The 27,593-nt window shown below is 35.9% G+C and overlaps 1 protein-coding gene across 2 annotated transcripts in view; it reads left to right on the forward strand.

The window, feature by feature from the left end:
* The window catches only part of LOC145694714 (phospholipid-transporting ATPase ABCA3-like), a 187,752-nt gene that overhangs the window by 146,612 nt on the left and 13,547 nt on the right, over window positions 1-27,593 (forward strand). Inside the window, exons 19-24 of one of the 2 annotated variants that reach the window (XM_081771243.1) lie at window positions 3,783-3,908; window positions 5,486-5,710; window positions 9,100-9,366; window positions 15,050-15,294; window positions 19,789-19,936; window positions 21,575-21,785. In XM_081771243.1, coding sequence (XP_081627369.1) covers window positions 3,783-3,908; window positions 5,486-5,710; window positions 9,100-9,366; window positions 15,050-15,294; window positions 19,789-19,936; window positions 21,575-21,785 — 1,222 coding nt within the window. The remainder of the gene's footprint in view (window positions 1-3,782; window positions 3,909-5,485; window positions 5,711-9,099; window positions 9,367-15,049; window positions 15,295-19,788; window positions 19,937-21,574; window positions 21,786-27,593) is intronic. The other variant, XM_081771244.1, reaches the window with a different exon arrangement.

Genomic DNA, 27,593 nt, shown 5'->3' on the forward strand with positions numbered 1-27,593 from the left:
TTATTGCCACCAACACGTGAATAAGAACTGCTATTTCTAGTAAAGATTTTGGTATCAAATGTTATTTCCTGATGTTAAGTTTTAATTGCCACCAAAAACTCTGGTTTCCTATATGCTTATTCATTCTAATATGTAAACGATAATTGCAAACAAAGCGTTAAAGCGAATAAGGTTAAAGAAATCTATTGAAGTCCGGGAATTAGAGGTTCATTTTCTTCACAGGACTTACGTAAGCAGACAACTGTGATATGGAAGTTCCGGCCTGTAAAAAGTAATAAATTGTTGTAAGCATGATTCCAGCGCGATTCGAAATATTAACATATATTTAAAATAAAAATATAAAAAGAAGAAGAAGAAGAAGAAAAAGAGTTTCACGGTTGCAAAAGTAAACTTGTAATTTTGTAATTAATTTGCAACCTATAGCACCTATCAGATAATAGAATTGCCACCACCTGACAGTTCCTGATAACACACACAGTGAAACTGGATGCAATAATGAAGAACCGTTTGAGGTGATTAATTTACTCAGATATATGTCGTTAATGATTCCTCTGCATTCCCAAGTTCAGTGATAAATGAGGTAATCCAGCTTTTTGGTATCCAACACTGTGCTGATCACGAAGGCAGTTTATCAGCGATTTTTTATTCTTTTCAGTTTGCTTCAATTACCTGCATGATTAGAACTCCAAATAGGGCTATAATCTCACTATCTTGTAACAGAGAGGAACAAGTAGAGGTGATGGTGAAAATGAAAGAAATGATTTAGCGTTTAAAGCCTATATGGTTAAAGAGTAACATGGTCGATTATTTCTTGAAAAAGTAGTCATGTAAAAATATAATTCCTAAGTCAAAGAAAGAATCAATCTTAATAAGAGACACGCCGTCGATGTAATATCTATATTCACATTGAACGAAAGGAGTAACTGTTTACATTTTTTGGTATTTAGAATCATATTCATAATTTACACCACACTTAAATATTAATATATTGATATCATGTTATGGTATTAATATTAAATTTCGCTGTTTCTTCAATTCCACTATGTAAATACTGAGATATGGTAACCGACTACTTTGTAATTCTTTTCTCTCTGCTGTTTTGGTGCTGTTGATTGTTAATGATTCCAACGTAAATGTATTTATTTCTTTATTTATTGATAACTTCTTCCCCATGGGGAAATTACGACTTCTTCAGGTACGTAACCTATTTAAACATTACATGCGTAAACCTGTATTATATTAAAATACATAGAACACGCAAAGAATATAAACAACTACAGAATAAATAGATATGCTACATCTACTTGGAAAGTTCTCTTCTAACTCATAAAGAAAAATAAATGCAGGGGACGTTTGAAAACAAAGTTTTAAGGAAAGTATTTGTTACAGAAAGGAGATGAGCTTCATAATACGACACTATGATGCTAAATATCATTCGGATAATACAATCTAAGGAGACATCCAAGATGGATTTGAAACTTTATTCTCATTGAAAATACCAAGAATATATTATAGTTCTACTTGTGGAGAATCTGGGAGAGATACTTTTGGGTACGCTAGAAGCAAAAAGAAAGGGTAATATCAAGTGAAGTGTTAAGAAACTAGACAAGAAAAAAAAAGCTAATTTACTTGGCTGGCTCCGTACAGAGATCTAATGGTAAGCCTTTGTTTCGGCATCGATGATCATTAAGTTTTATTAAGCTTCATAATTACTAAACTATACTAATGCTAAAATATTGCAGTTTTCACTTTTTTCATTAAAGAAAAATGACAAAACGAAACATAAGTAAAAGACGGATATTGGATATTAGAAGTAAAACATCTCCATATAAACTGAACTTTATTATACTGTTAAGAACCTTAATCTGAGAAAAGAAGCAACAAGCACAAATGAAGTCTGTAACGTCTTTGCTTCAATTCTTCAAATAAAATTTTAAAGTCATTCGAATATTTGTATTTTAATACTTCAATGTATGCATATTAACGTCCTAATTCACATAAAGAACAAATATTGTTATTTGTGTGGTGCATCAAGAGTTACTATATATTTCGCGAAACTCATGTTTGCTATTCATTACTACTCTGAATGACTTCTTGGATTGATCCCTAATTCATTTTTCCTTCTTCCGCTGACTCCTAATTCATAGAAGAAAATGAATTAGTAAGGACTCAAGAGGAGGACTACATGTATAAACAAACAGCGGGGTTTGCGAAGGATACAGGGTGTTAATGAACTATACTGGCAAACTATAAGAGGTGATTCCTTACATCAAAATAAGAGAAGTTCATATGGACCTATGGCGAAAAGTTTTAGAGCTAGGGCTGTCCAAAATCTTAAAACAGCACAGTTTCAAGAGGTTCTATTTCGAATTCGAGAAACTGTGGATGGTGGTCCTTATCAGCGTAAAGGAAGTCATGCATGCGCATCCTGAAAATGCATATTTTATTAATGTTCAATGAGTGTATAGAGTATTACGTGCAGGGTAAAATTCCCAGACATGCTATCAACCGAATTTTAGGATATGCTCTGACTACGATTGGTCCAAAGTAGGTAAACAGTAAGCCTTGATAGCAGTGAACACAGAATCCTTTAGTGCGATGTCGGAAGTGTTAAGGATCGTCAGCAGTACGGTCTCTCGTACTCGTGAAAACGCATACTGCAATGGTTTCCTTCACGCTTATAAATGAAGATAACGTGAAATATACCGTGACGAAAAACATCGCATCACACGTTATTCCGAACACAAAAAAACATGGAGCTGCCGGTTCCTAACACTTTCGACTTCCCTCCGAAGCATTGGATGTTCATTGTTGTCAAGGCTTACCTCCTGTCACTTTGGACCCTCCTTGAGATCAGGCTATATCTGAAGACCCTATTGAGAACACACCTGAAAATTACACCCTGTAGGGAATTCCCTGTACACTATTGAAAATTGACAAAATATTCACTTTTAGATTGTGTATGAGTGGCTTCCTTTACACTGATAATGACCACCATCCACAGTTTCAGGAATTCAAAATAGGACCTCTCGAAATTTGGCTTTTTCGCGATTTTGAACAGCCTAGCTCTGAAACTATGCACTTTTCGCCATAGGCCCATATGAACTTTTTCTCTTATTTTGATGTGAGGAATCAGATCTTACAGTTTGTCGGTATAGTACATTAACACCCTGTGTATATTTTGCTATATAGTATGAAAATAATAACCGTTAATGAACCACGCAGGCAACAATATTCAGTCTTTTATATGTATATTATAGTTCTTTCTAAATACTAATTTTGAGAGCCTTTTTGTTCATACGATTGGCTAATTGCTTCATCTTGCTTCTGTATTTTGAGTTTTGCTTTTATTCATAAACTGAATTCTTCTGGTAAATAAATTTTCTCTAGAAGGCTATCATTTCTTTCTTACAATAAACTACTAATTTTCAAACTCCATTCAAGAGTTTATTTGTATACTTCTGCTTCTGTAATTCAAAGCGTACACATTTTCTGACTAGGCACCTACGTCCATCAAGAATAGAACAAAGATTAACTTATAAAAGCCATTGCAAGAAATATGTTTTTAATGGACCACACCCTCCTCCATCTGTTAACTTTCTAATGTTTTTAGTTTCATGATTTTAGCTAAATTTTACGTGAAGAAAATTATGTTAAAATCCTAGTGAATTTAATTTTGAAAAGGGAATACATTATTGCATTATTCTTAATGTTATTTTGTATCCTTGAATCAAAAGATACTGTACTTAAAAAGCACTCTTATATTGACTTTTATCTTGTAGGAACTTTACTGCTGATTCTGCTTTTATATGGATTAAGCATGATTCACTTCGTATATGTTTTCAGTTTCTTTGTCAAAACAAAAACAGGAGCATTCGGTACTTTAATCAGTTTGAACTTCACTTTCCGTGAGTATTTCATTTTATTTTTTTAATCACATGAAAAATTTTCACGTAGAAAGTATGAATCTTCTACTACAGTAAGCCACAATATTAACTTGGAAGTATCTCTGTGAGATTAAACTTATCTTCTAAGATTCTATATTAAACTTATCTATATTTTGAATAGTTATTTCGAGTGCTCATCGTCGGGATGGTTCAAAGCTTAATTCAATAATTTTGAATTCATAGCAATTATGAAAATCTACGGATATCAGAGATTACTTTATTACCACTGAAATAACAACAAGAATGTGATTTACAATCAGTGTAATATAGATTAACCTTTGAACAATCCCGACGATCAGCAATCGAGATACGTACCCGAAACACAGATGAACCTTAGAAGACAATTTTAGTCTTAAGAAATACTTCCATGTTCGTATTGCGACATATATTAATGTCCTCCTTAGTATGTTCACTTAACATTTCTATTATAATGTTTATTCAATGAAGTGAGTAACATCTACAATGTATATTGTGAGAAAATTTATCATGGAAAGCAAAAATGTTTACATTTCATTTTCTTTAAAACATTTATTTATGTTTGTGTTTCCAGTTAATTTTGTGTTTACTGAGAAGATAATCAGAATTAAAGTACAAACATAAGCTCAAAAGTCGTTAAGATTAATACATAAATTTTTTTGTAAAATTTTCTTACTGTTGTGTCACTAATAGCAGCTTCAAAGATTTTGTAATATTGATAACTGTTTCAGAAATATCAAATGAGCTGCTACGTATAGTTTTTCCTTTTAACACAAGAAATGTAAAGATGGGCAATAGTGAAATTCTGATTTATTTTCTGTCACTCTCTATTTTCATAGCTGCAACACATACAAGATGGTCTGGAAGTGGGCCTACCCCCTCTTTAGTTTCAACAGTATAGTGTTAGTTATGGTAGAATGTCTGTAAACAGTTACCTTGAAGTCTTAAGAGTCATAGACATCGGTATGATCACCATCCATGTCGTAACACAGCTGAATTCTGCGCCAAGTTCTCGCAGATATTTGGTGAAGTCATAAGGAGTCATAAGGGTGAAGGCGTGTTCCACAGCTGCTCATAATTCCTGCGTTGTGTTAGTTATGTCGAGTGTTTCTTACTTGTTACTTTATGAAACCCCAGACAGCATTGTCTGGTGTCGTCCGATCGGACTTCTTGGAGGCCAGGCAAAGGATGCTGGTGAAGATGCACAATCTCTTCCAATCCAGTGGCCTGGAAGCGTCTGATTCAGGTAATTGCGCACGTGAATCGCGAAGTGCGCTGGTGCTCCATCTTGCTGTGTCACAACAGTGTCGTTAAGACTCTTAAGACTTCAAAATAACTGTGTACAGACATTCTACCACAATTAACACTATACTGTTGAAACTAAAGGGAGGTACGCCCACTTCCGGGCCACCCTGATAATATATTTGTGTAAATATAATGATTTACTCGTTTTCGTAATTTTAAGTTTTCAGACAACTTGAATTAAATGTTATATTTAAAGCTAATTATTTTTTTTCGATTGTGTTATTTGTTATTTATTTATTTACTTTATTTCATTTCAGTATTCATTCTGATAATTCTTCATGAAAATCCATTTGAAAATATATATAATTACATAAGAGCAGATTTGACTTTTGGAATATTACCTCATTGCTCGCTAGCTCTTGGCCTTAAAAACTTTTGGATATTGACCAGAAATAATAAGATATGCCCTATCATTCCTGAAGAGACAATGGATATCATATGTCAGGAGTCGTCATCGGATACATGGCTGTTGGCATGTTGTAGTAAGATTATTTATTTAAAATCCTTAAATTTCTATATTAATGTAAAATTGAGAAATTTACACACTTGAGTATAATATATATAGGGTGAGTGAAAAATAGCTAGGTATTAAAAACTTATCAATTATGAAATATTGATTCTCATTTAATAGAAAAACACATACACATCCCTTGTTAAATAAGAAAGCAAAAGGATATGTTAAATATCAATATAGTCACCTGTGCTGTTAACCAGCTTCCTTAAATGGCCAGAATACGATTACTACTTTTCTGAAAAGTCAATTAGGGTGTAGGCAATAACCTCTTGAATCCGTATCTCCTTTTTATCCACTGTACGTGGTTTCGATTTATACACCTCCTCCTTAATGTAGTCCCACAAGAAAAAACAATAACGACACGGAATGAGACCTGGACTTCTTGCTGATCATTTGTGAATTCCATACCATCCAAGTCAACGTCAGGAAACTTTTGGTCCAACCACTTGCGAGCAATTACTTTGAAAGTAGGATGGTTCACAATCTTGCATGAAAATAAGATCATCAATGTTTTCCCATTCCGATATTGTAGGTCACATGTAATCTTGAAGCATTTGAAGACAGAGGTCGGCATTCATGGTATCACGTAGAAGATATGAGCCAACGAGTCTTTGTCATTCCGCACCACACACTCACTTTGGGACGAGTTTGCATTCTCACAACAGCCATTTGGGAATCATTACAATGTGATGCCCAGTAATGGCAGTTATGGTGATTGACAAAATTCTCAATATGGAATATGGTTCCGTCACTCCACAAGATGTTTTCAAACACTTGTACCCAATCTTCGTGCCAGGCCAGCATTAATTTTCCGAATTCTATCTTTCAATCACGGTCCTCGAATCTCAATTAATGTGCATAATGGGGGGCGGAAATTGAGTTCTTTATGCAAAACCACACGTTTACACAAAGAGTGAAAAATGCATCATTGGACTGGGACTCGAACTCAGGATCTTCGGCATACCATGTCGATACGTTAACCAGTACTCTATCCAGTTCGCTCCCAGAACAGCCATACACACTCTCATTCTTGAAGTGGACGTTCTTTGACTCAGACCACATGGCTTGTACAACAACTATGTGTTCTGCTTAGACAATCCAGTCTCAACATTCAGAACACCTCAGACGGTTGTAATATATTAACGAATGGAGGCAACAACTGTATGGCTGTTCTGAAAGCAGACTGAGTAGACAGGTTATATCGGCACGGTATACCAAAAATCTCTGGTTCGAGTCTCGATCCAGTCTCGAACATGAATTCTTTGTGTAACATTGAATTCGTACCTATAGAGGAGTTGGTGTGCTAAAAATTGATTCTTTTCTCCATTCGCTAATAAAACCACCTAGTATATATTGCATGACTTGATAATTCACTTTCACGAGCTGCTTGGTGTTTTGATTGTTTCGGGCTGTGGGTAAACATTTCTTGAGGTCTTGCTACATTTCCTCAAACCGTAATGCAGATGAGTGGCCACTTTTCCTTATGTCTTTTACAGGGCCTATGGTTATTAACTTTGTATGACAGTTCTTTATTGTCTCTGGATGTATTGTAGCATACACAGCACACCATCACCTCTCCCTAATTGATTTTCACACTTCATAACATGCAGAGATCTTTCATCGCTCATAAACAAATAAGCGGTCTACTGTGTTTGTTTACATTGCGCGTTCTGCTTCCAGCAGTTAGCAATTGATTTAAGTGAAGCAAGAAGTATTAAATCTTTACTAATACTTTATATTATGGCATTGTTTTCAGCATGAACTCGATAATATTATAATAAATACATTTTGATCTATTAGTATTACGCTCTACAAATGTCAAATAGTTGCATCAATTGACACCAGCTGGCATTTAAAGCTTGTAGGCACAAAGTAAATGGAAAACATATGAGTAATGACACAGTAATCTTATTGAGAGTATCTAGAAATTCTTTCGAACACCTTGATAGGGTTATTATCTGTTTTAGCGTTCTTCATTGGCCATTACATTCTCGACTGGAGAATAAATTTGCATTATTCGTACAATTTCCATTTAGTCTAGTAAGCGTTGATACTGACTCCATCTATTAGCATCGGTACAATAATGATTATGTTTGTTACTCATTGAAATGCATATATTTAGGAAAATTCTTCGAAATTCTGTGAATTTATATTATTTCAGTACTGTCGTAATCTAAATATTCGATTTCGTTAATTGAGGTAAATATTTCAAAATTATTCACTCAGAAACTTCGATGATTATTAAAAAGAAGTGGATCAGATTCATAGTCTTGTATATGTTTATATTTCCATACTTTTTAATGTAATGTAGACATGGAAACTGGCGTGTGAATCCGTGATTTGCTGAATGTCTTATGTTAAGACTAAGTACTTCATGGTGTTTTAAAATGGAAGAAAGTCGTGCTTCATAACTATTCCTGAATATATTTAGCAATTTTGCTGTTTTTAGCAGAAGTAAGGTAGATACCTGAAGTTTAATGAACAAAGTCAGAAGAAATTATTGAACTGAAGTTGTGAAAGAAAACCTAGTAAATAAAACAAATTGGGAAGTGAGAAGATATTTTATTTTGTCTGAACAATGGAAACTTAAGGTCTAAAGCCCTACTTTAAGAATTATCCCTTCACATTCCTACCCGTGTAGCGCAAAATACTCACCTCTTCCACCTTTCCCGCCCTAGACTGTCGATTAGTCAAAGGTCATTCTTTCACAGAGACCAAATTTATATAATGAAATAACAACTGATTTGGACATTTTTAAGCTACTCAGCTTTTGACAGAATAATTACACAAATTAATTTCATTCCAAATACCACAGCAATAAAAATGTTTTTTTTTAAATAATTGGCTTATATATATTACTTATTAATACCATAGAAGAGCCATTGGGAGTAAGTTTTATTTTATGTAATGCTTAAACAAATGGTAACAATGTGATCATGTGATGAAAATGCCAGATGTGACAAGGCTTCACTTAGGTTTGGGTTTGAGGGAGAAGATTACGAGGGCGCAGACATGCTTTTCATCTAGAATATAAAATTTCCGAGAGCAGCCCTTGAGGAGATTTCCTTTAGTTTCATCACTAATTAGCATTTTTTTTCAGTTTACAACATTGGATCAAATTACATTTGATTTTTATTAATAGAATTATAGTTTCTTTTCTGTTGTTAAAGGGTAAAAGATTCTTAAAACAAAATAATATAAATAAACATAAAATGTAAAAATCATCCTGACATTAGGAAATATTTATAAACCACACATATACATAGACCTATTCATATACCCAAATCGGTCAGAATAATCATAAAATCGGATGACTATCTCATTACGTTTAATTAATTTTAATTTATTTATTTTTAGAAAATGCATGCAGTGAGAGAGGAATATGTAACAAGGATGCTTCGTACTTTCTTGATGGTCAGTACACTATTAAGAATAATGTAATATTACTTTTCGCTGATAGCGTAGTCTATTTCCTTCTACTGGTTGCAATTGAATGTGAACTTCACTCTAAGCTTCAAACAATGGTGATCAGGTTATTCAAGAAACCAAGTGTAACATCAGATACTTCTGATATAGAAGAAGATGTTCAACAGGAAAGACATAGAGCAGCACAAGAAATTCTGAGTAAGTTAAAATAAGTCTTTTCTTTTACTGTGTAATTTTCCTATATTTACAGATATTGACTAATATACTTACTGTCTGTTTGACCAGTTCACATATCGTTGCAATTAGTTCATATTTTGACTTTCTTATTGTTAAATATCTAGTTTAACGCCTTTTTCTATATCATTCAGTAATAACAGTTCTTAAACATGATAAAATCAAACCGTCTGATATTAAAACTTCTCAACATTACATTATCAATAAGAATTAATAATTGCATACCACCACAATATTAACAATGTCATTTCCATATTAAATATACACATATTTCTTCAGTTTATAGGCATGGTTGCGAGATTATATATATATATCTTGGGTAATCCCTTCTCATAGTAGCGTATACAGCTATTTGATTACGCCACATCATCTTGTCTGAGAAGCTTCTAGAACATTTCTTGTCTTCATATTCTGCGAAGGTTATTTCTGTTCATCGATCATCATTTCTTCTTGCAATATGTTTGGTGTACTGCAATTTCACAGCCTTTATTTTGATGATAGTACTTGTTATTTCTTTCATCTACTTGATCTATGTATTCTCTCCTATCTTTGTAGTGTATGCCGCCTCTCTAAGCTTCACTATAGTTATATTTTGTTAGTGTTCATCTTTTCGATTCATATGAACAAACAGATAGAAGAAATTCATTGAAGAATTTATGCTTTTCAGATTCATAGATACATTGGCATTTTACTTTCTAATACCCAGGCATACCTTCTGAATGTACCTGGCCTACTTTCTTCCGTCATATTGCAATCCAAAAGAATATTTTGCCGCTGATAGACATTAGTATTCACTTTCTTTAATTCCATATTCTTTAATTTTACAAAATATATTCTTAACAAGTTGTTAAACATCACTTTCAACTTTTCCATATTCATTTTACATATACAAGAATTAGTACATTAAGTAAATTTTCTTCCCTTAATTTGAAGCGATAAAATCCTTTTTTTTTTTTTTTTTTTTTACCGATGTGATTCCCTCAAAGGCCGTCACTGAAAATCTCTATACACTGCATCGCTCTTTTTGATGATCCCATTACCTTGAAGGTGACAAGGAAAGAAGTGAACTAAATATGTCTATCTCTGCAGTAGAGACGAAAAAATCAGTAAAAACAAAGTAGACCGTTGTCAATAACAATCGTTCTGGGAAAATGAAAGTTCTTCAAACTTAAGCGTAGTTTTCATGCTAGTTGTTGATTTAACCAAGACAAATCTGTCTATTTCGTATAAACATCCACTTGCAGTAATAGAGTAAAACCAGAAATACAGAAGTGGTTTTAATGGAATGAGAGAATGAAATAAAAGATCTATTCCCTATAGATTGGCGTTTAGGTTAGATAAGCCATTTCGTAAGTAGTAATCTTCTAAATCGTCAAATAGGCCTACCATGTCCATACATACAGTATTAATATGATCGTCTATATCAACACAGATAGATTAAATATGAAAGTTTTACATGTCTAAGTATGTTTCTTAGGCTTAAAACTTTTGTAACAATCCTCGTATTGTAATTCGATGAATAATCAGTGTAATTAATCTGAGGCCATACTCACTTTGTTGCACTGTCTCATGCCTTCTGTTTTATCAAGAAGATATGATAATATCTGCATAAATCTGATTCCACAAAATATATCTACTAGTATATACCTCACTCTTCCAAAAGCGTGCTATGGCAAGAGTTTGCATGAACGGGTTGATATGTTTATATATATTAAATTAATATAGGCCAAAATATGCTTAATGGATATATTTTGCTCTTATTAAGTACAACAATGGCCACAATCGCACGAGCGTCCATCCTACTTGTGGCTATACCTCTCCGACTGCCTGGTTGAATTATTCTCGTAATTTTCAGTCTTGCCAACCGAAACAGAATATCAACAAATCACAGTGACGACTCTATAATGTAGTCACAAAGTTACATGCCTTCCCAATTAATACAAAGAATAGCAATTAATAAACAATAATTACGAATATTTATTCTTTTATAGGAATGAGGAGCGACCGAATTATTTTTGTTTTAGTATAGACTTTGCAATCCTGATTCAAGATTGGTAACATCAGCATCGTGACTTTAGCTTATCTATTTTCCCGTAAGCTTGCCTCAGAGATCTTTAAACGTTTGCCCTCGTTGGAACATCACACAGTGACATAGAGATCTGCAGACTGGCAGCCAAAGTCGGATCTTTTTCTACATTAAAAATAATTCATGTAGAATTACTAAAAATTATCACATTTTGTTATAGTGTAAAAGAAATTTGGTGTAATTATGTACATTTCTTTCTTCAACTAAAATTTCTTACACTCCCTCTAGCAAATGATTAATGCGGTCCAGACAGAGTGATTTACCTCGCATGGTTTGGATTCAATTTTCTATAACAAGGAACATGATCTTAGAGGTCTGATGAGGGAACCTATCCAAGTGCAACTCTGACTTCGAGTCGAGACTATGGCCGTTCGATACCTTGTCCCAAAAGAACATGACACGAAAACGGATACATCCTCGATCGCAACCGTTGCGAAGATATAAGCGTGAAAAGATAGAAATTGAGCTTCAAACTATACATTACAAAGTCGGATCCCGGGTCGGATTTTTCGGAAACGGTCGGGTAAGGAAACTCAGCGAATACATATCAAATTAGTGTGGGGAGCCCAGCACCTTTTGAATGAAAAATTTGTGTCCCCGGGGCACTCGCAGGGTCCCAGGCGGGGTCCAACTCAAAATTTGCAAATGGAACCAGGGGTCAAGTAGCATATTGTGTGAAAGCTATTGTTAAATAAAAGAAGATAGAACAAATCTCAACTCTCTACGACAACCCTGTGCAAACGGGCAACTGGTCAAAATGTCAATACAAGAAATGAAATCTTTGAGTTTTACGTCCCACGGTTATGCCGGTTAGGCTAAAGAAGACGGTGATGATGAGTAATGAATGAAATGATGGAATGAAGAGAGTGGGAGGAAACGGGAGAACACGAGGAAACCCACTCACACGGTGTTTGCCCACCACAAAGCTCACGTGGCGATGACTGGGATCGAACCCTGGACCCCAAGCACCAGAGGTGAACGCTTTACCACTGAGCCACCGCGGCCCCCAAAATGTCATACCTTGTACTTTTAAACGTGTTTTTCTGTTTTTTTATTGTCGCAATTTAACGGATTTAGAAGAGTGGCCATACATTTTCTGATGTAGGTTGTATTGACATTTTGACCAGTTGCTCGTTTGCACAGGGTTATCGTAGAGAGTTGAGATTTGTTATATCTTCTTTTATTTGACAATAGCTTTCATACAGTATGCTACTTGACTCCCGGTTCCATTTGTAAATTTTGAGTTGGACTCCGCCTGGGACCTTGCGAGTGCCCCGGGGACACAAATTTTTCATTCAAAAGGTGCTGGGCTCCCCACACAAATTTGATTTGTATTCGCTGGGTTTCCTTACCCGACCGTTTCCGAAAATTGGCCCGGAATCTGACTTTGTTATGTATAGTATGGAGCTCAATTTCGAACTTTTCACGCTTATACCTTCGCAATGGTTGCGATCGAGGATGTATTCCCTTTCGTGTTATGTTCTTTTGGGACAAAGTATCCAACGGCCATAGTCTCGACTCGAAGTCAGAGTTGCACTTGGATAGGTTCCCTCGTGAGTCCATTTACATCAAATTCGATAGATAGATACTAGATATGAAATAGCGAATAAGTGTTTTATTGTTTTCTGCGGAAAATTGTTCTTGGGCGCTAAAGCCCCCAACAAAAATTTTGAAAGTCGACGCCAAGAGCGCAGAAAGAAATAAACCGAAGCGAATGGAATTACGCACAGATAGACTAGACATAAAACAAAGGAATACATGTTTATATTTTTCTTGACAAAACAGTTATTGGGGGCACGATCCCTAGTCAAAGATTTGTGGCAGTGAGTACCAATAACGAAAGGCAAATGAAATGTTAGAGAGAGATGAGAAGGGAAAAGAAGCAAAGACCTGTTTTGTAGAGCAGCACACTGTATATATATTTCCTGTCTTAAGACACATATATATACAGGAGCGTAGCTAAGCTGCGCCAAGTAGTTCCTCAACAGACCAAAAGAAGAATACATGAATTTTCATCGTAGGCCCTAGGACCGGTGGTGTTGGAGTACGTAGAGGGAGCGGATAATGAGTAATGACAGAAAAAACTCTCAGAGAGTACAATAATTACAATTGTCTGGGTCTAGGTGTTTATGCTACACTGCAAATCACGTCCTTGCTTATTTTCTCTTTCATCTCTCTATAAACATTTCATTCGCTTTTTTCCTCCTCTATGCTTGTGATTGGCGCTTGCTGCCACAATTTTCGTGCACCCGAAAACCGTTTCGTCTAGAAAAATACGAAATACGTAGTCCTTTATTTTACGTCTAGTATATTTGTAATTTCAATCGATTTGGTCTTCTTCCTGGGCTCTTGGTGTTGACTTGCAAGTTTTGAATGCGAGGTTTTGCCCACAAGAGCCGTTTTTTTCGCTGAAAATTAAAAAAAAAATGTATTCGCTCATTTTATTCGTACTGCCTTTGTACGCACTTTTGCTACAATCTTCTATGTACTTTAGATATGTCTGAACTACCTTCATTACCAATTTTCACATTCTGTGATCATAAGTTTGGAGGAGCCTCTGCTTTACTTGTTTTGTCAAGGAAAATATGAAACACATATCCCCTTATTTCACGTTTAGTGTAACTATGCACAATTTCATTCCTTTTGGTCAACCTTTTCCTGTGCTCATGGCGTTGATTTTTAAATTTTTGTGCGGGATCTTTTGCTCTCAAGAACAATTGTCCACAAAAAAATAAGAACATATATTTGCTTATTTAATGTGATTGTCCCTCTATGCAATTTCTTTACAATCCTGCGTATGCTTAATGAATTTCTGGACTACCTTCATTGTCAATTTTGGCATTGCGAGATCATAAGTTTAGAGGGGTCTTTGCCCTGCCCCAACTTCAGTGTCAAGGGAAATATGAATCACGTGTTCTTTTATTTTACATCTACTATAAATGTACACAATTTTATTCGCATCGATGTACTTCTTTCTGTGCTGTAAGCGTCGACTTTCAAACTTTTGGATCGGAGCTTTCTCCTTCCAAGAACCATTTTTCAGCAGATTTTTAAAAACCCATTCGCTTCTTTCATTTGTAGTATCTACCCAACAATTTTGATCGAAAACGTCTTGGATCATTAAGATTATGTATTATGCAAGTATTAAACTTTTCAGAAATTTATAACTGTTTTCTAGTCTCGAGTGAGTAAAAAATAGTCATATATTACAATGCTAAAGTAGAGATACAAAATATATAAAATGGAATATGGATTGTTTTCGATTGAGTTTTACTGTACGCATAAGGTAATTTCTAAGTCCATATTTTTCTTGATACTGAAATGAACTGGTTAACACTTAGTTTTTCACTTGACTTCTACTTTAAAACGTTGCCGTATATAGTAAAGCTATATTAATATTTTTCCTGTTACTAATAGAGGAATAGGTAAAATATTCAATATATTATACGATATATAATAAACTTTTAAGTAATTCAAAAGAGTACTAAATATTTTAATATTGTTAGATAATTTGTCTCATGAAATACTTTGTCATTTTTCTTTGGTTCTTTTATTCCATAGGTCTCCCAGAAAAATTGAGTTCCAATTCTGATGTTTTATTGATTGAAGATTTGAAGAAAAATTTCAAGAAGTTTTCAGCTGTTAGAGGATTACAATATGGAGTTGGTTATGGAGAATGTTTTGGTCTTTTAGGAGTCAATGGCACTGGTAAAACAACAACGTTTCGAATGCTCACAGGAGACTTGGATCCAACTTCAGGAAATGCATATCTTATGCAATGGGATTTAATTAATAACAAACAACAGGTTAGAAGTATATCCAACTCGTGAACACAATATGAGAGTTGCTACCTCTTGAAGGTCATTTGAGGTCTTGTAGGTCTAAAAAGCCAGCGGTAATTACGTTGGAAGTCGATAAGTTGACTACGCATTAATTAATGAAACTAATTCGTGAACTATGGCGCTCCTGAATTTAGTGTTTGTTTTTTCTTCCTTCAGTAAATGCTAGTTGATAGGTATATGAGGTCAGGATTTGATTGTCAATCTCAAGTTGGCACCCCTGTCACTTGTACACGACGGAGAATTCGGCAACGTGTAAGAGGACTTTTTGTCGTCTTTTGATGTTACGAATTACCTCCCGAAGATCGTGCACATTTTTCTGTTCCATCCCTATTGTCAGAATTAGACTGTCAATTCCAAGTTTGCACCCCTGTCACTCGTACACGACGCAGAATTCGATAACATGCAAGAAAACTTTTTGTCTTCTTTTGATGTCACTAATCACCTCTCCGAGTTTGTGCACATCTTTCAGGTTCACCCTATATAGTGTTATTGATTTTTTTAGCAAGAAAAAAACGAACAAATGAAGGACGAAACTAGATTCGATGAATAAGATTTCTCTTCATTTGGCTTTAATTTAGGATTATATATCCATTTATTCTGAACCCGTCATTTTTTAAAGCTTCTACTATCTAAAGTAAGCGTTTCTGGCCCTATATCATTGAGTCATTCTTCTTTTTCTCACTATTTTATTATTATTATTATTATTATTATTATTATTATTATTATTATTATTATTATTATTATTATTATTATTTTAATCTCAGAAATTCATTGAATAAATCGGGAAGATTTTATCCGCGAAATTTAGCCAAGCGAAATTTCGTCCCGTGAAGTTTCGGCCAAGCGAAATTTATTTTGAGCGGCGAGGTTTAGGAGACGCGAGATTCTAACTAATAGGGTGCAGCGTTTTACCACTTTTTTTTCGGAACGAAATGTAATACCTGGCAAAAGTGGCCCACCCACATGGACATTACAGGTATAGATTTTTTTTCAAATCAGATAATATCTTCTGTGAGAACTAATGCCTCAAAGTTTCAAAATTTCGCTGAAAATTACAAAAAATACCAAAATTGTTCATGAATTTTAGTTATGTTAAAATAAACATATTTTTGGATTTATATATGCCAGATGCTATGAAAACTGACATTCAAGTCTCAAAATGCCAGTTATATGCCCCAGAGGTGGGATAGGGGTGCCTCCTCTGGGGCCCGCAAAGGGGGCAAATTCAGTACATTAAAGCGGCTTTTTCAGGTCCTCGCTTACCTGGTCATATAGCCTGTTCAAGCGTCTACCACGTGGATGTGGCTGCACCTAAGGCTCCTCCGCCAGCCCTACCCAACCAACCAACCATATATAGGGATGGATGAACTAACCAATTCGTCACTGTCAGGAACAATTTTCACAAATTGGGACTTTGATTGCAATTTAGACACAGCTTGCCTAGAAAGTAAGGTTGACCTGATCATCCCGTCCCTAGCATCATTGCCACATACTCGGGAGGCTGCTTCAGTGACTAATTTCACTATCCGTTCTACTGCCATCGTGCGGGTGGAGGACTATTCTGGCACAGTGTTGTTAGAAAGTGAAAGTTTGTCCATGGGCTATTTATTTGATACCGTCTTTAGAACTGCTGGTACAGTTATTGAAACATCAGTGCTTTCCCAAAAGATCATTTCAGTGTTATTTTTCGCCTCAAAATTCAGTCTAGGAATGATGTTATATCTAATAGTGTTATGAAGATTCTCTGCTTCGTGTTTTCGAGCACTAAGAATCTTATGTAATACATCTTGTCGGACAGCAAGTAGACCATCAGTTATCATGGCGAAGAGAACATTCTCTGGGAGTGCGAGAAATGCATTCGTCTGAATGGATGAACGGATTACAGCCTGGTATTCATTTGGTAAGTATCTAGACCTGTGAAAGTTCTCAAAGACGTGACAAGGACCATTAGCAATGGGAGACTTGAGATAAGTATCACAGGTCTTTACTGAGTTTTCTGAGCTCTTCTGACTATGATGAGGTAAATCACATTTTATTGGTTTCAATTACACCATTGGAAGCTTTTCACAGTCAGATAGGTTTGAACCTATGGGACCTGTGTAAGAATAGGGGCTTGAATTAGCGCCAATATTCGTGAACAGAGCTCGGAAAAGCAGTTCATTAAAATGCAAGAAACAAATAGCCTGTTAGTTCCTTTAATTTTCGACGAATACCTCCCTTCCAACTAGTGTTAGTGTTTGTTCCATCACATCCAAGAACCTCAACTTCATCAAAGCCACCTTCGATTTGGTTCATGATGTACTCGAAAATAGCCGCGGTCTCGTCATGGCCAAAGCCAGAGGATGGTGTCACGTCACCAACGTATTGAGAGTTAGGTTCAGCCACAAGTGATAAGTGCTCTTCTGTAACGATGCCTGCGTGTGTTTTAGTGTCTTCCCTTTGACCATCAAAGTATAGGCTTTTAATGGGATCAACATTTCTAGAATGTTCTTTTAAATTCCGAGCAACTTTAAGTTTCGCATGCCTTATTTTGCTCCTGTCCACAATAAAAGCAGAGTTATGTTGCTAGATTGTTGAAAAGTTATAATTCCAGTCTTTAAAGCTGACTGAAGCACAGTTGATGTTATATGTGCCGCAGCCCTTTCGTTTACATTGTATCTCTGAGCAATCGTAGCAGTTTCAGTCAAATCTAGCTTCGGTTTAGATGTTCTGTCTCTGGGTTTGGTCTCTTCTTCAGAAGAGCTTTCCTCTGCTTTCTCTTCAAGGTCTGCTTCATTGTCACTGAAGTCATTTTTGTGATATAATAAATAAGATTGACTGTCTTAAAAAAGAAATACAGAATTTTCTGTGAAAATAGTGTTTAGCAAACTATTATCTGTAACGGCCAATTCATATAAACTGAAGGCAACAGTAACCAAATATAGCGCTTGAGAAATGGCGCCCAATCTGAAGCGTATCCGGCTCGTTCCTGATAGTGACGCTGAGTTACGCAGATCGGGACAGAAGGGCGTTGCAGTATTGTGAGGTGGAGGGGTGGGAGTGTCATGGTGAAAAATAACGATGCTCTGCTACCACTATGAACTACCAGTAGAAGGAAAAGGCAAGGACGAAAATAGCTGTAGAAACGCTTGATTGTACTGAATTTGCCCCCTTTTTCGGGCCCCAGAGGAGGCACCCCTATCCCACCTCACGGGCATATAACTGGCATTTTGAGACTTGAATGTCAGTTTTCATAGCATCTGGCAGATATAAATCCAAAAATATGTTTACTTTAACATAACTAAAATTCATGAACAATATTGGTATTTTTTGTAATTTTCAGTGAAATTTTGAAACTTTGAGGCAATAGTTCTCACAGAAGATATTATCTGATTTGAAAAAAAAAATCTATACTTGTAATGTCCATGTGGGTGGGCCACTTTTGCCAGGTATTACATTTCGTTCCGAAAAAAAAAGTGGCAAAACGACCCACCCTATCTAACTAATCGAGATTTTTGCCCTCTATGTTCTAGTTTCGCGAGATTTGAATGGCGAGATTTTGGCCAGGTAAGGTTTTGGACATGCGCGATTTTGGGCAGTGAGATTTAGACCGTATACCATTATATACAGTATATATATATATATATATATATATATATATATATATATATATATATATATATATATATATATATATATAAGGTGTTTCAAAGCAACACCGACAACGTTTGGGAAGTGATTCTTGACACCAAGATAAGACAAAAGTATAGACCAACCTGGCTGCACAAATGACTTTCGGAGTTATAGGCTGCGGAAAACATGAAAATATGAACTTACGCAACAATTTTTATAGAGGGAGTTTGGCTAAGGACATATAATTTGAAGTACTCACCAACTACCTCTATAAAAACTGTTGCAGAAATATCGCAGAATTCTGAAATATGGATATTTATATAGAGCACATACTAGTTCTTAAGTGAAGTCTTGACCCGACTACAGAAGGTCCTATAGTATCGGAGCAATGGACCTTTAAATTTCATTTTTACATGTTTTCGGCAGCCTATAACTCTGAAAGGAAGCATTTGTTCACCCAAATTGGTCTATACATTTTGTCTTATCTTGGTGTCAGGAATCATCTCCCAAACGTTGTCGGTGTTGGCCCTATATGTAGACCCTATTTGTATTTAGGCCCTATTTGTATTTTTCCCATATTCTCAGACAATCTGATAGCTTCTTGAAGTGAGAGAGGAACTAAGACTTACTTACTTACCTTAGTTAAGTATCACCTGGTAGGACACATCCCTTTATTGCCTATAGTGCCATAGAATTATGCTCAAAGTTTAGTTTTAGTAAATTATCGTTAATTTATAAAATTCTTTTGAGTAATTTTAAAACATTAAAAAAATGAAGGGTGATATATTAGAATATCGTCAATAATTAATACCAGTAAACAGCGAATCTTTTACTTATACATTGCAGTTCTTGGAACAAATAGGATACTGCCCTCAAACTGATGCTTTTATAGATGCACTGTCAGGAAGAGAGATGTTAAGATTGTTTGCTTCTCTTAGAGATATCCCAGAAAGAGATGTTGAACAAGAAGTCAACAAATGGATTGATGCAGTAGGTATGAAGATCTTATTTTTGTTTTGCTGTAGTATAAATCGTGGTCCTTGCTTTCGAGTTGTATTATATCCCCAAGAGAATTGAAGTTCTTGATATTACAGAAATTTAGTATTGATCCTGTGTATTAACATATTTTGTAGTACAAAATATGTGATCTTTCCATGTCTGAAAAGTAAGAAGAATCGGAAATTGATTCCATACACATAAGTTTAATACCTTATATTGTAAGTATGTGTTTAACAGTGCTTTAGTTAGGGATTGGATTTTTATTAAAGGTTTAGTCGCCCCTATTGGGACGTAGGTTTCGTGCTTACTGAAAATAGAAGCGACTCCTGTTAAATAGAGAAAAGGGCAGTCATAAACTGTGATATGGAAAAATAAATTAAGGAAATGAGACTAGAACTATTGAAGGAATAAAAAAGCAAGGTTTCTACTGGAGTTCTTTGGCGTATTTCCAGTATTTCCAGTTTCTTGTTAGAAAAATTTCTAGTTTACTACTATAAGCTCAAGAATGAAGTGAGTGCCGCATACAACGATATGCTGCAGTATTTAATAGCCTATAAAATATGTTGAAATGAAATCTTGGAAATTTTACATCCCACGGCTATGTCTGCTAGGCTAAAGGAGACGGTGATGATGAGAAATGAAGTAAATGATGAAATGGAGAAAGTGGGAGGAAACGGGAGAACCCCGGGAAAACCCACGAATACGGTGGTTATCCACCACAAAGTTCACATGGCACAAGCTGGGATCGAACCAAGGACTCCATGTACCAGGTGTGAACGCTCTACTACTGAGCCACCGCGCCCCCAAAATATGTTAGTAGTACTTGCGACACCTGATCGAAGTTTGGAATTTGACCCCGATCTTTGTGACGTCATAGGTCAAAGGTCAATGACCTTGGCCCGGGGTCAATGACCGAGGGGCACTTAGGACCATCCCCTCTAAATTTTGGCAGGGGTTCCTTGGCCCACCCCCTAAATTTTGGCAGGGGTACATAGGACCATCACCCTTAAATTTTGGAAATTGCCAAATCTAAAAATTTGGTATGGTAGCCTAGGACCATAGTATGTACCTCTATTAGTATTGGGGGTCTATGTCGTTCCCTTTCATGGATAAAAAATTGCCAAAAATTCAAATTTCGGAGTTTTTTTAACCTAATTTATCCTCTTTAATGAGGTGTTATTACCTTATATAGTTATATGGGCGTATACAGGGGTCCATTCCCGTTAACGATATATGCATTTTTGGATTGCGTATGCGTGACTTTCTCTACGTTGATAAGGCCCACAATCCACGGTCTCTCGAATTCGAAATATGGCCTCTTGAAATTTGCTTTTTCGAGATTTTGGACAGCCCTAGCTCTGAAACTATGCACTTTTCCCCATAGGTCCATATGAACTTTTCTCTTATTTTGATGTGAGGAATCACCTCTTAAAGTTTGTCGGTATAGTTTATTAACACCATATATATATATATATATATATATATATATGAAGGTAGGTAGGTAGCTCATAACTCCTTAATCCTGAGGCAAACTGGAGATTTGGAATTTTCCTGAATACATGTTACTGAAACGAATTTCACAACGAATAATTGATTTCTCTATATACTATGTTTTCTCTCTTTTCTCAAATAGGTCTGAAAAACTACGCAGACAGGCAATGTGGTACGTATAACCTTGGAAATAGGCGAAAGCTAAGCACCGCCATGGCTTTAATTGGAGATCCACAAATTGTGTTCCTTGATGAACCAACCAGTGGAGTGGATCCTTCTGCTAGAAGACGTTTGTGGAATATTCTGCAGCAGAGACAAAAGGCTGGACAGTCAATTGTTATGAGTTCACACAGGTAACAATTTCTACAAGACCGAATCTTGTTCAGCAAGGCAAAAATGTGCCATGGTAATCACTAAAATGAATTCTCTTAAGTAATTTGCAAAAAATAAAGATCTGTATAACCCCATAAATAAGCTTTCATGTAGTCGAAGCGTACTAAACATTAATTTTGCATTCGAAAATGGAGCTTCCACAAAGCCATTGTCAAAAAAATAAATAAACAAATAAATAAATAAAACTGAAAACAAACTGTTTTTTTTCGCAAAGTTTTTCCACCATATTGGGGCCCTCAAGGTGAGGGCCTCTTCAAAATCCTTTGCCAAAGTTCACAATTTTCCTTCCCCTTCTGTCGTTCTTCGGCTGCTTCGATTGTGTCCATTTCGGAATAAAAACACCAAATATATCTCCGTAGCAGTGTTTTCACTTCAACCGACTCTTGCACAACGAAGTTGCATACACCTCGCGTCGGCTCCTCGTATCTGTCAGTGGTTGTTTCACTGGCCGCAAGAGGTGTTTTTATTCCGAAATGGACACAATCGAAGCAGCCAAAGAATGGCAGAAGCGGAAGGGACGCAAGAGAAAGGAAAATTGTGAACTTTGGCAAAGGATTGTTTGAAGAGGTCCTAACCTTGAGGGCCCTAAAATGGTAGAAAAACTGTGCGAAAAACGCGGTTTGTTTTCAATTTTATTCCTTTTTGACAATGTTGTCATCACTTTCAGGCCCCGAAAGAAATATATGTTGTACCTAAGGGTATAACAATTTTTTTTAGCCAAAAATCAGAAACGTGTTCCCCCCATTTTTTCTACATTTTTTGAAATTTTCAACGCAAAAAAATAAAGAAAATACGCATCGATGTTTTTGAAAAATTGCACATTTACATCTAAATAGTATCTACAATCTGTGAAACTTTCAAACTTTTCGACCACCCCAACCAAAATTTAAAAATATTTCATTTTGAGCATGTATGATACGATAATTCGGTAAGGGGAGAGGGTAGAGGGTCAAAAATTTTTTGAAGTAGTTTTAGGTCAAGGGTAACCTTTTGGGTCAATAGCGACCGATATATTTATATTTTAAAAAATCAAATTTTCATAAAATTGCAAAATTTTAAGGTCCTTGCGGGGAATGATGAAGAAATACAAAAAATATGAAAAAATTCACGAATGTTATTCTAGTCAATACACAACTTTTGACACCTAGTGTTATTTGATTAGACAACTTTTGATTTGTTTTCGATCCACCCTACTAATTAATACCCGTATTTTATGTATGCAAGCTTCTTTTTTAATTTTTGTTGCCATACTCAGAAGTTGAAGAGAATAATTATATACTTAATCCTGTGAAAACAAACGAACTATAATATTCCCTTCTTTTCTTCTTTGCTGAAATTCGGGACATTTAAGTGTCCTGAGAAATACTTTCGAGACTACGGGACGCAGATCTCGATGGTGTGACGGTCCTGCGATGAATAGCAACCCTAACCTGAAGTCAGTTTTCCAATGTTTAAGTAAATCGTTTCCACCTTCTTTAAACTTCGAAATGGAGGAAAAATTTCATAACCATTTTTAGATCAAAATATAAGGTCTCTACAGACATTATTTTAACAGTTGTTCCTAATGAATTTTTCCAAACTAAACACTAAATTTATAAATAATCTTCCTTAAATTTGTTAAAACGTTGAAAGTCATGTTTGAGTTCCCACCCCAAAAGACTCTTCTCAGACACCCCTAATTAGTTCCCCTAAAGCCTAGAGCATAGAGCTAAATTCACTTTTTTATTGCTGACAATTTCAACTCTAAGCAACATGGATGTTTGGTAAACTTCCATAAAGTAATATGCAATGTTGCATCAAAATCAACTTCTAACGAAGGTTACCGGAGACCATATGTTTTAAAACCAAGATGAAACATTCACCCCCTCATTATCAACTGATTTCAATTTCAAATGATCGCAATGATGGGAAACGTCAAAGAAAATACACGCCATATTGCATCAAAGCCAAATCATTTTGGTGAGACTTATTTTATTTTTTAAACAAGGAAACTTCGAAGTTAGGGGTTAACCAACAAGATAGTACTAGCCATGTATATTCATACCATTTGACATACCTACCAATCTCTTTAACCTTTATACTAACATTTCTTTCTTAATCAACTTACAATATAATCTTTTACCTTAGATTTGTGTATGTATAATTCCCCTCAAAGATACTTCTTTACTCTACACAATAACTCTATTTATATAAACAATTTTGCTTCCATCTAGAATGTAATCATTACCATCTACAGACACAAGGTATCCATAACAATTTCCCATTTACATGTGAGTAGTACTCCCCCCGTTATGCGCGAATGACTCATCCTCACTCTCTTTTATGACCGGGGTGAAAGGTCAATGACCTGGCCCGGGGTCAATGACCTAGGGGTACATAGGACCACCCCCTCTAAATTTTGGCAGGGGTGCCTTGGCCCACCCCCTAAATTTTGGCAGGGGTACCTAGGACCACCCCCCTTAAATTTTGGAAATTGCCAAATCTAAAAATTTGGTATGGTACCCTAGGACCACAGTATGTACCTCTATCAGTATTGGGTGTCTATGTCGTTCCCTTTCATGGGAAAAAATTGCCAAAAATTCAAATTTCGGGGGTTTTTGACCTAATTATCCCCTTTGATAAGGTATCATTACCCTATATGGTTATATGGGTGTATACAGGGGTCCATTCCCTTTCATAACATATGTGTATATTAATGCACCCCTTGAAAAATTTGGGAGGGGTACCTTGGCGCACCCCTTAAATTTTGGAAATTGACCAATTTAAACATTGGGTATTATAGTATAGGACCCTAATATGTATTATGATAAATTTGGGTGGTCCACCTCGTTCCCTTCTAGGGGTATCAAATTGCCAAAATATAAACGTAAGCAATACGTAGTACCACGTGTTTGGTTTCGACCTAAGTTATCCCCTTGGATGAGGTCCTATTACCTTATATGGTTATATGGGCGTATACAGGGGTCCATTCCCTTTCATAAGATATGGGTATATTGGTGCACCCCTTTAAAATTTGGGAGGGGTACCTTGGCCCACCACCTAAATTTTGGAAATTGCCCAATTTAAACATTGGGTATTATACTACAGGACCCTAATATGTATCATGATAAATTTGGGTGGTCCACCTCGTTCCCTTTTAGGGGTACAAAATTGCCAAAAATATAAACGTAAGCAATACGTTATACCACGTGTTTGGTTTTCGGCCTAATTTATCTCCTTGGATGAGGTCCTATTACCTTATATAGTTATATGGGCGTATACAGGGGTCCATTCCCTTTCATAAGACATAGGTATATTAATGCACCCCCGGGAGGGGTACCTTGGGCCACCCCCTTAAATTTTGGAAATTGCCAAATTTAAAAATTGGGTGGGGTACCCTAGGACCATAGTATGTACCTCTATCAGTATTGGGGGGTCTATGTCGTTCCCTTTCATGTGTAAAAAATTGCCAAAAATTCAAATTTCGGGGGTTTTTGACCTAATTTATCCCCTTTGATGAGGTGTTATTACCCTATATGGTTATATGGGCGTATACAAGGGTCCATTAGCTTTTATAACATATGGGTATATTAATGCACCCCTTGAAAAATTTGGGAGGGGTACCTTGGCCCACCCCTTAAATTTTGGAAATTGTCCAATTTAAACATTTGGTATTATAGTATAGGACCCTAATATGTATCATGATAAATTTGGATGGTCCACCTCGTTTCCTTTTAGGGGTACAAAATTGCCAAAATATAAACGTAAGCAATACGTTGTACCACGTGTTTGGTTTTAGACCTAATTTATCTCCTTGGATGAGGTGTTATTACCTTATATAGTTATATGGGCGTATACAGGGGCCCAATACCTATCATAAGACATAGGTATATTAATGCACCCCTTGAAATATTTGGGAGGGGTACCTTGGCCCACCACTTAAATTTTGGAAATTGACCAATTTAAACATTGGGTATTATAGTACAGGACCCTAATATGTATCGTGATAAATTTGGGTGGTCCACCTCATTCCCTTCTAGGGGTACAACATTGCCAAAAATTCAAATTTCGGGGGTTTTTGACCTAATTTATCCCCTTGGATGAGGTGTTATTACCCTATATAGTTATATGGGCGTATACAGGGGTCCATTACCTTTTCATAAGACATGGGTATATTAATGCACCCCTTGAAAAATTTGGGAGGGGTACCATGGCCCACCCCTTAAATTTTGGAAATTGACCAATTTAAACATTTGGTATTATAGCACAGGACCCTAATATGTATCGTGATAAATTTGGGCGGTCCACCTCGTTTCCTTCTAGAGGTACACAATTGCCAAAATATAAACGTAAGCAATACGTTGTACCACGTGTTTGGTTTCGACCTAATTTATCCCCTTTTGATGAGGTGTTATTACCCTATATGGTTATATGGGCGTATACAGGGGTCTCAATTGGACAATTTCAGTGGACCCCCATTGCCAAAATTTAAGGAGGGTGCCCTCGAGATGGTACTTCAAGGCGGAAAAAGTAATGCGCCGATATAGTTCTCGTGTGGGGCTTAGTAATTTGATGCGATAAGCAATTCGGAAGGCATGGTGTTCGAGAATAAGAAGTTTGTGGTAGAATTTGTCTGATGCGGTAATCCAAGCTGTGAAACCATATGTGAGAGTAGGGCGGAGATCGAAATTTTTGTTTGAAATTTTTGTTTCAAGGTTTGATTTGACATTTTTAAAAGTTTGTGCACTCATTAGTTAAGAACCGGAACTGTTTAAAACAAAAACCTCTGGCAACATTGTTTATCATGGTGCAATAATACACGTCAGAACAAGATAATGCAACGTCATCAGTTTTGCATCATCGTTCGAGTTAGTATTCATGATAACATCATCATGGCTACTTGTCTGCAGTTTCTAAACACACATGATGTGATGAAATCATTTACCAAGAATACTGGTTTACAACAGAATGTACCTTATAGAATCTTAGCTAGCCAAAAAATCCCTACAAAGTTTGGATTAAGAATCGTAGTGAAGCTTGAAAATGATAAGAATATAATTTTACCATCAAGATATTTTCCCATGGAAGCATCAAAACAAGAAGAACTGCTGCGTTTCTTAAATACTGGATCTGTATCTTTATGTTACAAAGGATTCTTGGGTCGAAGTCATCAATTTGAATTTAGTACACAGCCTGATTCGTCAGCAATTGCGATGAAATCATGAATTCAAACGTCAGCACATTTCTTTCCAATGACGTCAGCCGTAGTTGTATGAATTTGGTTGGTCGGCATGACGTCAGCAACTGTGATGAAATCATGAATTCAAACGTCAGCACATTTCTTTTCAATGACGTCAGCAATAACTATAAACCAGCAAATACAGTGTCATCCCACGAAATCATTTGAGCAAGTGCATTTCAGGAGGAAAGATGTGTATTTCTAACGATAAAGAGTTCATCTTCGCAAGCTATTATCCAATAAATATATTTCAAACAAAACATGTGATGATTGGTATCAGTGCTAGAACATTTGAACCTGTGATTCGATTGGGCAAAGCAGAACAATTTGGTGTACAACTGACCTGTGAAGAATGGCACGAATCGACCAAATGAACGATTATTTTCATGATGAGTTAAATGTGACCATAGTCAAATCATTAGGCTCAAATCATGAAGTGGTGATGCATACAGTCCTCGAAGAAAAGATGGTGCTGTTACGTAAAAAGAGTACATTCCATGTCCCTCGCAACATGGTGTATCTAACGGAAACATAATGGAACAAATTTACC

Source organism: Thermobia domestica, chromosome 9, assembly GCF_964235325.1.
Source record: "Thermobia domestica chromosome 9, izTheDome1.hap1.1, whole genome shotgun sequence".
In the NCBI taxonomy this organism is placed as follows: domain Eukaryota; kingdom Metazoa; phylum Arthropoda; class Insecta; order Zygentoma; family Lepismatidae; genus Thermobia; species Thermobia domestica.